The sequence below is a fragment of the Lynx rufus genome, unplaced genomic scaffold, assembly GCF_022079265.1.
Source record: "Lynx rufus isolate CCGP_SWC_20201006 ecotype Redwood Valley unplaced genomic scaffold, mLynRuf1.p SCAF_4, whole genome shotgun sequence".
NCBI classification, from domain to species: Eukaryota; Metazoa; Chordata; class Mammalia; order Carnivora; family Felidae; genus Lynx; species Lynx rufus.
Window position 1 is genome coordinate 10,588,101 of NW_025814856.1, and position 13,257 is coordinate 10,601,357.

At 52.0% G+C, this 13,257-nt stretch overlaps 1 protein-coding gene across 1 annotated transcript in view; it reads right to left on the reverse strand.

The window, feature by feature from the left end:
* Nucleotides 1–13,257, reverse strand: part of BRD4 (bromodomain containing 4) — an 87,808-nt gene that overhangs the window by 20,563 nt on the left and 53,988 nt on the right. The window contains 5 exon segments of the mRNA XM_047096772.1: nt 5,904–6,032; nt 6,946–7,308; nt 8,006–8,295; nt 9,795–9,930; nt 11,259–11,396. Of these exon segments, the coding sequence (XP_046952728.1) occupies nt 5,904–6,032; nt 6,946–7,308; nt 8,006–8,295; nt 9,795–9,930; nt 11,259–11,396 (1,056 nt within the window).

The following is a 13,257-nucleotide window of genomic DNA, read 5'->3' on the forward strand; positions in this document are numbered from 1 at the left end:
CTGCCTGCCTCCGGTTCACACTCCCTCAGGGAGCAGGTGGGGTCTTCAGTTTGAGAGAGCATTCCAGGCAGAGGAAACAAACAGCACATGCAAAGGCCTGGCCCTGGAGTAAGTGTGCCTCGTGCACAGACCAAGGCCGGCAAGGCAGCTGCTGCAGCAGGCACGTGTCCGCCCCCACCCCCTCCTCAGACCACCTCTGGGGCACCTGGGTAGAGCCATGCCACTGGCTGAGGGGTCTCCAGGGCATGGCCAGCAAGGTGGGAAAGGTATAACAGAAGTGGATGTGGGGGCGCTGGAGACAGGCTACAGGAGGGAGTAAATCTTGTGAGGTGCCAGAGACCCAACCACATGCCCAGGGCTGTTAAGCACAGGATCCCACCAGCCCAGGATTCCGAGACCTTCCAACTGTAAGTCTCAGGAATCCGATGGAACTCCACATGGGGTCACAGAGCTTGGGGGCAGCAGCTTTGTCTGGGCACCTAGGCCCAACAGCCCTGCCTCACCAGCCAGCCGGCAGGTCCCTTCCTACTCCAAGGGCTCCATGATCGTAAGCCCAGTGATGACTCAGGACAAAGAACAGCAGTGAAAAGAACAAAGTTAGCTTCCCAGAAGGACTGCAGGACCTGCTTTAAAAGCCTAGAAAATGTCAACGTAGCATCTCACGCAAGAGAATGGGCCTTCCCAAGTGTGAACTGATGCTTCGGAGCAGCATGAGCCATGAGGCCTGGGAGGGCCGTGGGGTCAAGCTCCAAGGCTGCTGTGTCAAACAAACTAGGGTACACCTGACACAGCTGGCCCCAGAAGCCTCTCCTGATATCTCTGGAAGCACAGCTTCAGGTTTTCTGTCCCCAAGGCAGCTGGGAAAGGGGACGACCCCTGGGCAGCAGGGCAGGTGTCCTCCCCAACTGCAGTGTTGTCCCCTCCCCTCCAGACCACCCAGTTCAGGCTCCTCCAAGGCAGTTCCTGCTCCCAGCAAAGTGACAACCTGGATTCTGCTGTATAAGTGGTTTTGCTACTGTAAATTATAGCCATTTATACAGAAATTTCTAATTTCTAATTTCTACAGAAATACATTCTGGAGCAGGTCGGGTGGCAGTGGAGAAGACACCCAGGAGGCATGAGCAAGAGACTGTCACCACCCTGGCTAAAGGAGACAGGGGCTCACACCAGGGCAGAGGCCCCCAGTGTGGCAGCAAGCAAGACCCTTATTGCCCACAGTGCCCCGGGTCCCCAACAGACCCTCAGGAGCGTCCAGAAAAAGCCAGGCCTGCTGCCAAGGAGGAGGGGGCAGGTTAGAGAAGTGTGCCTGAGGTGTCAGGACCCCACAGAGGGAGGAGGGTGGCAGCCATGGCCGAGTACCTGGTGCTGCCGGGAGGTGAGCTTTACCAGGTGGGAGCTTCCTCATGCTACTTATGTGTGTGCCCAGCATCTCCTGCCAGCTACCAGACAGCTCTACCCTTGCCACTAGGACATCCCTGCTCCTCCCCAACAGGCTGTGGCTGTGGTGGAAATGGAAGCCAGGACTCGCCCTGAGGCCTCTCCTAGGGTACCCCCTGGCCCTGCTCTCCCAAGGCTCCAAGACCAAAGAGCAAAGAGCACAAGCCAGGAGGCCAGGCGGGCTGGCTGGCTGGGCAGTCACCGCGGGGCCTACAATCTGGGGCTGCTGGCTTCCCTGTCGCGAGCAGCTACAAGACCTGTCATCCTCCCATCTGCCCCGGTTCCAGGAGGGGGCACCCTGCGAAATGCACTTGGGCTTGAGTGCCAGCGAACCTAGAGCTACCGCAGAAAAACCTTCCCGCGTGGCTGAGACAGACATGCACCCGTATGGTAAAGAGAAACGATGTGCTTCCTGCCCTCAAGGAGTGAACAGTTATAAAGTACTATTAAGTGTTAAGGTGGAAACAGCAAAGAACTGGTGAAGAGTCCCTGGGAAATCTGAAACCTAAGGATGAGGGCAGGGTGTGTGTGGGGGGGGAGGGGAACATGATACCAAAAGCTGCAGAGACCTAGCAAGGATGTCTCAAAGGAGAGAAAGTTGTGACTCACGAATCCAGGTGCTCATCCTGCTGGCCAGGTGGAAAATGGGGGAGAGGGTGTGGGGCCAGGCTAGAGGACGCCAAAACCGAAAGAGACGCACCTAGGTCAAAGGTCTTGTGAGGGAGGACACTGAGGCGATGAGCAGAGAATACCAACAACCAGCACTCTCTAGGGGAGCAGGGGCTCGGGGCTTCCACACTAGGGCTGGCAGTGTCTAGAGGTGGACCCAGCTCCTCTGGCCCAGCATGCCATAACCTCCACCCACACTGCAATTCTCAGCATCAATCCGCAAAGCACACTGGTTTCAGAGCAGGCGTCTCCTCTTGCTAGAATGTTCACTGGGTCACCTACTCTGGGCTGCGTCAGATTCGAGGGGGAAGCACACCCTCCACCCCTCTAGTGAAACAGCTGCCTGAGTGCCAAACGGTCAAGCACGGCCAAGCCCGGATACAGCTGTGGGGCTTGGCCATATCTGGGCACAGCGAGGCTCAGAGGAGGGGGGTTGTGGTGGGGAGCAGAATGCAGGCAGTGGCAGGCCACTAAGTGCCGGGTGCTAGAGATGCAGCTGTGAGAGCACACACTCAGAAACACACATTTACATACACCCGAAAAGCTTCCTGCCTCTGGGATCTAATGCAGGATATCCCAATGCAATTTTCATTTTTCTTTGCTATAAAAATAACTGCACATCACCTTGAATTTGCGCTTTTTCTTGCACTAAAACTCTGGTAATCTACAAGGACGCCAAACTTCCTAAATGACTCCTCGATTCACAACAGAGCAGGCAGTCTAAATGGCAGTACCGCCAGCAGCTCTGGGCCTACCAGATGGGCTCACGGGCCTCAGCCCAAGCCACCTGAGGAAACCCTGAGCCCAGACACTCCTGGCTGTCTTTGTGACCATGGCTGCCAGGTGGTAGGATGTGTGTTTTCTAAAGGCCTAGAATTTAGAGACTGGAAGAGGAAAACAAAGTGGATTCTTTTCCATGTGATTTTCCAGGTAAATCCCAGTTCTTGGGAACAGTCTAATTAAGAGGAGGCAAGTCTAATACCTGTTCAAGAGGCAAACAAAGGTTGGGGATTTGCTGCTTCTCCTTCCCTCTGGACAATCTAGTCATTCAACCATGCTGATCCAGGAAAGCTTACGAGGAAGAGGAAAAAGACTGAAATGCCACAGAGCAACCAACTTCCAGACAAGAAGCCCTTCACATCGACTCTGCATCTGAAGCAGATACCTCTCCACCTGCCTCGTGGCAATGGAGAAGGAACATCACTTCCTGTAACACAGCAACCCACCCTGAAGTGGGCCAAGCGGGCTAGGGCAGAGGCCGCCCCGTGCTAAATGGCCCACCCTAGGCACTGCCCCTGCCTGAAATGGACCCTCCTTCAGGTCAAGGACCTCATCTAGTCCAGCCTGGTATCTGGAACAAAAATGTTCAGAAAGAGGCTGCTGTGAGGAAAATAGCCCAGTGGTCTCACTATGGCTAAACCCCATGTTTGGGTCATGTTCATGCCACTGCCAGAAGGATAAAAATGAAAAACATAAAACCAGGGGAACCTGGGTGGCTCAGTCAGTTAAGTGTCCAACTTCAGTTCAGGTCATGACCTCACAGTTTGTGGGCTTGAGACCCGCATCGGGCTCTCTGCTGTCAGCACAGAGCCTGCTTCAGATCCTGACCCCCCCCCCCCCGCCCTTCTGCCACTCATGCTCTTTCTCTCAGAATTAAATAAACTTAAAAAAAAAAAAAAAAAAAAAGACAAAGCCAAGACATAAAACAGGCACAGAAATTAGGGAAAGCTAGAATATACTGGAGAATTCTTTCTCTTTCTGATTTATTTATTTATTTATTTATTTATTTATTTATTTAAGTTTATTTATTTAAAGAGAAAGTGCATGCGCAGGGGAGGGGCAGGGAGAGAGGGAGAAAGAGAGAAAATCCCAAGCAGGCTCTGTGCTGTCGGTGCAGAGCCCAACGTGGGGCTCCAACTCATAAATTGTGCGATCATGACCTGAGCTGACATCAAGAGTTAGAATCTTAACTGACTAAGCTACCCAGGCTCAGCCACCCTCCTTCTATTCTTTTTAAAGTAAAGTAGGTCAGAATAGCAATCTTGGTGCTGGCACAGAACTTGTTTTGGTTTAGCTGTTTGCATGAGGGCAAATAAAGGGTAGGAGTATCAATCTGGGAAAAAGCTATCTCCCTCCCCCAATCCTCACAGGACAGTGGAAAGAGGAAGTCTAAGACAAAGATCTGAGGGCAACACTGCCACCTGGTGGCCATGTATGAGAATTGCCATAAAATTATAAAGCCTGAACTCTTTTTAAGGATGGGAAATGCAGAAGTAAACAACGGAAAAGCAGCTTTGTGAAGAAAGCAGAAAGCACCCCCACCCCAAATCTCAGGGAAAATAAAACCAAATAACAAGCAACAGAAACTAAAATAACGTTCAAGGCTGAGTGTGCATTTCAATAATAGCAGCCAGGTTCACACTAGTAATAAGTTTTTATTCTATCCCAAGAGTTCCAGGACACATGCTTTGAACCAAAAGCAGTCCCTGACCCAGACAGAGGCCAAGGGAAGGAACGGGAGAGATGGAGCCTTGGCTCCAGTGTGAGGAGGTAAGAGCCACTATGATGGTAAGTCTGGGACAACGTGTGGAGCTAATGGAACCAGGAGACGGGCAAGCGATGGGTCTCAGGCAGCCTCTGAGCTGAACGGACCCACAGGTTGCCAAAGGCATTTGCGAGTCTGCACTTGTGCCCTGTGAGCACTCCACAGACAGGTGGGAAAGACAGGTGTGAGGAAGCCTCCCACCTCGCCACCAGGTGGGAGTGGGGCATGAGATGTGCAAACCGGTCCTGGGCTTGACCAGAGTGCCTGCCCGTTGTAACAGCAGGTGATCCACCCCAGGGCCTGCTCTGACACTGAGAGCAGAAGCAACCCAGGGCTTGGGGATAAGGGATTAGATATTTTTATGTGTGTAGGCTTAAGAATTTTTTAAAAAGCAGATTATAAAAGTACTAAATATAGACTTTATTCTCCAGAATTTTTTTTTGAAGTTTTTTTTTTTTTAAGTAATCTCTACACCCAATGTGGGGCTCCAACTCACAACCCTGAGATCAAGAGTTACATGCTCTACTGACTGAGCCAGCCACGTGCCCCAGTTCTCCATAATTTTTAACCCCTGATCTTTCCACCCAAAGATAACCACTGCTGAAATCTGGGTACGTTTTTCCTTTTTTAAATAAAGCAAAGTGAAGTCAGTTCACGCATTATGCTGTAATCTGCCCCCCTTCCTTCCACTCACATGTGCACTTTACAGGGTGCACACCCAGACCAACTTGAAGGGGCCACAAACCTCAATGGCACCCATTAGGAAGTTGTGGCCTCACGGAACACCTAGAAGGCAAAAGATTTCAAGGCTCTGGTGAAGAAACGTCCACAGCTGAGCAGTTACTTCAGGTCAAAACTGTGTCCAAGTGTCTACCTAACAAGAGTGTCTGCCACCAACCGGAGTCAGGTCTGTTTTGGAGAACACATTGGGCCACATACAGCACATACACTCTTCTGGCCAAGGGCAACCGAATGCAGGTATGGGGCAGGAGGTTTTCAGTGGGATACACTAAAACAAAACCCCAAATGCCCAAGACCAAAACCAACTGTCCTGCTTTATAATAAAATAACCTCAATTTTATATTGATGCACACGCTATCCTGACTCAAGTTCATCTTCAAAGCAACATGGCATTATACCAAAGCAAATGACAGAAATAAAATCTATGAAGGGCCATACAGGCCTGGCCCACCCAGGACCCCAGCCTGCTCTACTGCAGGATGTTGTACCTGGAGCTTCCCCAGGGCCTCACCTGGAGCTTGCGGGCCATGGCCACCACCTCGTGGTCAGGAGGGTTGTATTTATAGCAGTTGGAGAACATCAATCGGACATCAGCACCAAATTCCTGAGCGTCGCGGTACTCGCGGGCCTCCAGTTTAGACTGCAAAGACAAGACAGGGCCTCCTTAGTTATGCCCAAACCTGCTCCAATGGGGACGTGACAGCCAGGAGGGCTGCCTGTAGGAGCAGGTTGGTTTTGCAGCGGAGCAGAGAAGAGATCATCACCTTAGTTCTCTGTCAGGTGGACAAAAAGACACTCAAAAGCAAGTCTCAGGGCTGGGAAATGCCCTGCTAGCACGCCAAACCCACCCATCCTGGTCACTGTGACTAAGGACCAAGTGGACACAGAATAAATGGAGACAGAGCTTCAGCCAGACTGTAAGAGAAGGGCTGGGACCAGTTCTGACCTGACATACACCTGTCTTGGTGATATGGGATAAGACACGGGTCAAAAGGAACATAAGTACTGTCCCCTCTTCTGTCTGTCCCATGTTGGGGGCAGGCTTACTCTACTCCCAGACAGAGAGAAATGCAAAATGGCTTAAAATAAATAAACATAACCAAAAAGGCCTCAAAATACGACAATGAAGATGCCAGCACTTGTGTGTCTCCTCCTGAGAGGAGACATCAAGACCCACTCTATGACACCGGGCCTGGCAAAGTCATCAACTCTCAACCCCTCCTGGAACATTAACTGTGTGCAAAGTGCCCATGGGCACCAGGGCCCAAGGCCACAGAGGGCTTGTCCCCAGACCAGAGGGCACGGCATTGCTGCTGTCTGGGAAGAAAATTCCCAAGCACGTGGTCCTGGAGGCCGTCCCCTACAATTCCCAGCAGGGGGCGCTGGGCTGCTTTGAGCTGGTGAGAAGAGACAGCTGCTAGAGCACAGTTCAGAAGCACCCAGGGCCTGGACCCTCCTCTTGGACCAGCCTAGGAGGTTCTGACCGTCTCTGTCCCGGGGAGCCCTGCCCCCAGCTCTTGGGGGGGGGGGGCGAGAGGGGGGCATCTGCTCACCTTGATTGTGCTCATGTCCATGGGGTGCTTGATGATGTCACAGTAGTCGTGCAGGCCCAATGCCTCTACGTCCACAGGCTTGTAGAACGGCCAGGCGTAGGCTGCGTGCTTCTTGGCAAACATCTCCTTGAGGATGCCACTGCAGCACTTGAGCTGCTCTGAGACCTTGCTGCTCTTATCCGACACTGGGTGCTGCTGAGAGTCGGGCACGTCCTTCTTGGGGGGCTTCACAGGCCGGCTGCTCTCCCGCCGGGGGCCCAGCTTGGCAGTCTTAGGCTCCGGGGGTAGTGATGGTGGTTCATGAATGGGGTCAATGGTGGTGGGGGTGGTGGTGTCCGCTTTCCTCTTAACTCCCTTCTTTGTCTGCCGAGAGCACAGGGGTGACAAGCACGGTCAAAGGTGACGGCCGGCACAGCTGTCCCTCCCTCCGCTCACTCCTGCAGCTGGGTCCTTTCTGGGGTTCCAACATTCACGGGGAATGGGGCTCAAAGGTAACTCCATGGGTGAAGGACCGAGGCAAGAAAAGACCTGTCCCATCACTCTCTCTGCGGCTGGGACAGGACCTGCCAGTGGCAGGAGAAAGCACACACGCAAGGGCACAATCTGCTCACTGGAGGCCACAGAAACCTCCTGAAGCAGCTTCCCACTTAATGCCAGGGAAGCCGCTCAGAGCCAAGCCTGGACACATTGGCCCCCCCAGGGCAGGCACGTCTCAGAGACTATAAGGGTGCCATCTGCAAACATGCACAGTCTAAATTAGAACTAGGGAAGGGGCTGGGGGGTTGGCAAGCCCTGGGGGGTGGGCTCAACTATGGGACCTGTGGGCCAGCAGGGCAGCAGCTTCTAGGCCGTGACTTAAACACTGCACAGTGCCCCCAAAACACCCACAAAGTGCCCCAGGAGCCAGGACAAGCTCTGCATGAAGCGCCGGCAGTGACAGTGACTTGTCTCCTGCAAGCCTCACTGCTATGGAAGGGAAGACAAAAAAGAGGGGGTGCTGAGGTGGTAGGAGCCCACCAGTGGCCAGGTTGGGCCACACGCACACACAGAGAACGCTCACCTTCACAGGCTGTGGGGTGGCCGCGATGATGGGTGGGTGGCTCTGCACAGGCTGGGGGTTTGGCGCAGGTGGGGGTGGTGGCTGAGGGGGCACCGGCGGGGCTGTCTGCAGTGGCTGGGGAGGCACCACTGTCATGACGGGGGTCTGAACGATGAGGTCTGGGGTGACCGCAGGGAAGGGGTGAGGTGTAGCCTGCACAGGCGGAGGGTTCTGCTGAGGGGTCTGGGTCTGCGGAGGAGTCGATGCTTGAGTTGTGTTTGGTACCGTAGAGACGCCAGGTTTTGCCGTCCCTACCAATCATAAAAGGGACAGGTGGTTAGATGCCGAACCTGACACACGCTGGCTGACCTCATGGAGACACTGTCACATGTGGTGAGCACACATCTGTGTGGGCAGAGCACATAACGTCACCGTAACTATTCGCCTAAGAGACAGAACAACCCGTACACCCCAGACCTTGGCCAAATTGGTCCACCTGCCCCAGGGATCTCTGAGAGCAGCGGCACACTGCATGCCACACCTCCTGAAGCGTCCTGGCTTCAAGTCCCAAATCAGGCACAAAGACGCTTTCATGGGCATGGAGGCCGGGGCCAAAGGAGCAGGAAACACACGCTGAGAGTTAGCACCAGGCCTGTAGAAGGGGAGCGGAAAAATGTTCCTTGGCACTTTCGGACAGAGCTGTCCTCATTCCCAGAAGCGCTGCCTTCTGAGTAAGCAATTCTGGCAGGGGGCCGGCATCAGCAGCCCTGGCCAAGGTTTCTGGAAACTGGCAAACTTCCACCTCCCTGAGCCACAGGAGGAGGCTGGACGGCTGCTGCCCTTTGTGACCGGCTCAGACTGCCTCCCTGCAGCTGCGCGGGTGAGCCCAGACACAACACCCTGCATCTGTCCCATGTGCAGACCAAACTCCTGGTCCCAGAGAGTAAGGGCAGGCCTCCCGGACGGTAAGGATACTGGCCACCCCGTGGCAGGACCCACATCTACGGGATGACCCTCAGGACCACCTGTCCTTAGCTACCCCTCATCCCAGCAGGGGATTAGGCCAGCCCCCTTTGCTCCCGTGAAGCCACCACTTCTGAGCAGGGCGGGAAGTCAGTCGAAAGCCCTCTCTTTAGAGAAGCAAACACCCCACAGCATGGGCCACCTCAGCACAGAGCTAAGGATGGCAAGATGCAGAAGGCAGCTGTTAGAGCTTTTCCTAGACAGAAACATTTCACTGTTTCTCCTCTCTCCCCAGCAGCTGGCCTTTGGAATCCTGTGTCAGGCTGAGAGACAAGGGCAGGAAGCAGGGTGGCCGCTGAGATAGACAAGGAAGGGAGAGCTTCACTTTGACTTCAGAAGCATCAAAAAGCAGGCCTGGCTCTGACATAAGCATCTTAAGATAATTCAAACAACCAACTTCAAGGTTCAAGGATACGATTGTTAGTTAAAACCGCCACTGGTCAGGTGAATTCCTTTTCTCTAAAATGGAGTAAATAATTCAAATAACAAAAATGCTTTGAAAAAGTCACTTTTTAACCAAGGTCCATAAGAAAAAAAAAGAAAAAAAGAAAAAAAAAAGAAAAGAAAAAAAAAAAGCAGGGTCCAATTATTTCTACTTTGTGGGAGGTCACACACTCATGCGACCCTCTGAAAGGGCCACTTTCACCACTAAGCCTGACCCTCCTACCACTCCCAGTTAGTCCTTCACTGAACCTGGAGAAGGAGACAAGATTGGGGAGAAGGAAAGCCAATGTCCTTGTCATTTCAATGTGAGGCAAACGGTGCTGGGGCACTAGAGGTACCCTACCTGCTTCTTTCCTCCCACGTCCTCTTCCTTTTGCCTGGACTATCATGATCTCAGTTTCTTCAGTGGGCAGTTCATTGATTTTCTGCAAGAAGAGCTTCTCCAGAGCTTCTGCCATTAAGACTATGTCATCTCCAGGCTGGAAAAGGAGACACGGGGGTGAGGGTCAGAAAGCCCTCACCACCTGTCTAGATAGAGCAAGAGCTGCCCACCCTGTGCCACCCACCCCCTGCCCCAAAGCATGAAGTATCATAGTCAGGGTCCTTCCCGATCTGAATCCTAAAGGGCCACAACAGTTATGCCACCAGATATCACAGAGGTTCACGTGCCTGAATCAGCACCCGTCTACCTGCACCTCCCTCTCTAGTCTTTTAAGCTCTGGCCTGAGAAACCATCCTAGTGCCTTAAGTATCTAACAAGCCCTGCCAATCACTGACAGAATCCCTCCTCTGACACAATTCCACTCCACTACAAATACTTGAATTACACAGGATTTCTTGCCACAGATACATTAGCAGGGCTCTGACAATGCTCCCCAGTGTTCCCTCAAGGCAGCTCACTGGGGCTCGGGTCATGCCTATCTCGAACTACATTATGGGTCCCCACTCTGTTGCCTCATCTACGACATGCTGTTCCCACTCAGCTCTAAACTGAGAAGCTCATCTGTGGACATTTCACTGAAACCTAGTGATGAGAGCTGAGACTTTTAAAAAAACACAGTAAACTTCAAGAAACTCACCTACCCATCTCTTCTGGGCAATTTTACCCACTACACCAGCAGAGGTCAAAAGCTGAGTTCTGTATAGTGTCTCCCTCCAGAGCCGTTCTATATGAAAGGGTTGGTTTTAATCACATCTGTGGTCTGAACTGTAAACAAATGATCTGGCTTCATGGCACAGCCGAGCCGAGAGGTTTGGCTAACGGGGTTAAGAAGTGACCTTCAGGTCTACAAGTGAGATCAGGGGACATTCAATTCTACGGCCACAAGTTGTCAATGGTCATGTCCACATTTCAGATGCGGCGGCCCCCATCACACCCTCTCTCACATTGAGGTTTCTGTTTGAACACACCTCTGCACAACTGCATGTTAGTAGGCTCCTTCCTGACAACTGACATCACCCAAATGGACTCTTTAATGAGTTGTCACTGTCCTTCTCACACCTTCTCTACTACACATGCCCAAGAACCAAAATCCCAAGGGCACAAGAAGCACATGCTTCAAGCTAACAAGGACGGCTTGGAAGTAAAGCAAGGCCAGCACCCTCCTCCCCAAAAAAGAAACACCCAGTCACAGGCAAAGCCCTGGGCCCCACTATTTCTGCCTCCAAATGATCTCCTCCCATCAGACTCTAAATCCCACTGGCTACCAAGCACCCCTGCCCACAGGCTCCAGATATGTCCGCCTCCTTCTCCTCTCCTCCCCTCCCCTCCCCTCAGGGCAGCTGGACACCTGCCACCACATCTCACCTTGTTGTAGATGTAACAATTTGTAAACATAGTGTTGAAGTCCTGGATACATTCCTGAGCATTCCAGTAATAGTTGTTTTCCAAGCGCTTCTTTATTGTTCCCATATCCATAGGCGTTTTAATGATCTTATAGTAATCCTGGAGAGCAAAAAGAGCAAAAGGCCAGTGTCACCTTCCCGGCCATGCAGCATTCATAGGTGGGCCTGTGGATCTCACTCCAGGAACACAGATGAGAGCCACGGCACAGACTGAAGCCCTTCCATGGTCTCAGCAAGCCATCTCAACGGGAATCCAAGACAAAGTGAGAATTAGGGAAGAATTCTTTCATGTCGGGTGCAAATCTGGAGGGAAAATGTCCAAGTCTGTCACGTGCCCAGGTCTGGGAACAGGTTGTCTTTACTGAGATCTAGGCTTTTTTCCCTTTTTTTTGTGTGATGTTAAAATCCTTTAATTTCTAGTAAATAACAGGGAAAACATACAGCTCTTTGAAAAGCAGTCCTTATCTAGTAAAACAACCTACAGCAGGTTGTACTTTCTCCCTACTATTTTGACATTTTACTGGTCCATAAAACGCAAAATCCTATGGAACCAGCATCGAGGCACACCTGTAACAACTGGAATCCCTGCTTCTGATCACACTGAAGAACCATGGAGCAGAAGCCTCCACCTTCACTCAAGTTCACCACACTTCCATTTCGACTACTGGTCTTTCTAAAGGATGTGTCAGCAGTACCTGGATATAGCTGAATAACCAACCAGGTTAATGAGGAATCCAGACAACCCGTACAATCCTCAGTTTAAAAAAAAAAAAAAAAAAAAATCCAGCAGACCCCACTCCTCAAAACTTCACACCTTACTCTACAAGTGCCAAACAGAAGGAGCCAGACAGCAGGTGTAGAAATCCTAAAGCCCTTCAAATCAGACTCTACTACTGTCCGCTTTCTCTAAATCTAAACCTATCCTAAAAACTGAATGTTTATATTTAAAAATAACCACAGGAGGTATCTGGGGACAGAACAGGCAGCACACCAGGCTTCCCTGTAGAAGGACCAGAGAGAGCCAGGCAGGGAGACCCGCATGCAGCTGGCCAGCTCCAAGGTAGACTGCAATCTCAGAGGCTCCCTTAATCAGGCCTGGGTGTGGTATCAGAACCAGTCCTGATGGCAGAGAGGCAGGCCTATCCCTCACCAAGTGCCACGGTCTTGCCTGGAAATGGTGGACAGTACTGGAAAGGTAAGCACAGGGTGTGAGGCTAGCTGTTCTGACACCCACGAGAAAGGAACAAAAGCAACCAGCTTACACATAATGAGTGGCAGAGATCATAGCCCTGAGCTGGCAAGGGCTACACACGCATGCCCGGGTACCCTGCCCAGGAGGCCACAAGGACAGACTGTACCAGACTTTCTATATTCTACTATGGCTCTGGCCACCTTTCCCAAGAGAACCAAGGCCCCAGTGGAAATATATTTTTTAGTCTATGGCCAATAATGGTGTCAGCTGCTTGAACTGGCCATGGCCTGTCAAGTAGAGGGAGAGAGACAGAGAGCGAGTGCATGAGCGTGCCGACAAGGGGGCAGTGGGTTTAGGGGCATGACAATCCAACTGTGCATGTTTACTGAACAGAAGGGGCAGGCATTCTAGTGAAAAGTCCAGCAGAGATCAGAGGACAAAATGCAGACAAAGATTCCTGGAAGGTGTCAGAAAACAGAAAAAGAAAGAACCCTTTTTTTTGTGGCTGTAGTAACATTTTCTTGAGGAGGGGGAGAGGTCCCTGGAACCCCAGGCTTTAAGCAGAACGCTGCTTCTGACTGACTAGCCCTGCCCTACTCCTCTGGGTCAGTTCCTGGCGCTCCCACCTCCCTGAAGACACCAGATCAGTGCCACCTTGCACCGGCCTCTTCTTCCTATGTCAGAACTGCTGAGGGTGATGTCAACAGTCAGAGACAGGGATTCACACTGTGACCTCCGGGGAGCCTGGTCTCCACTGCACAGTGAATGA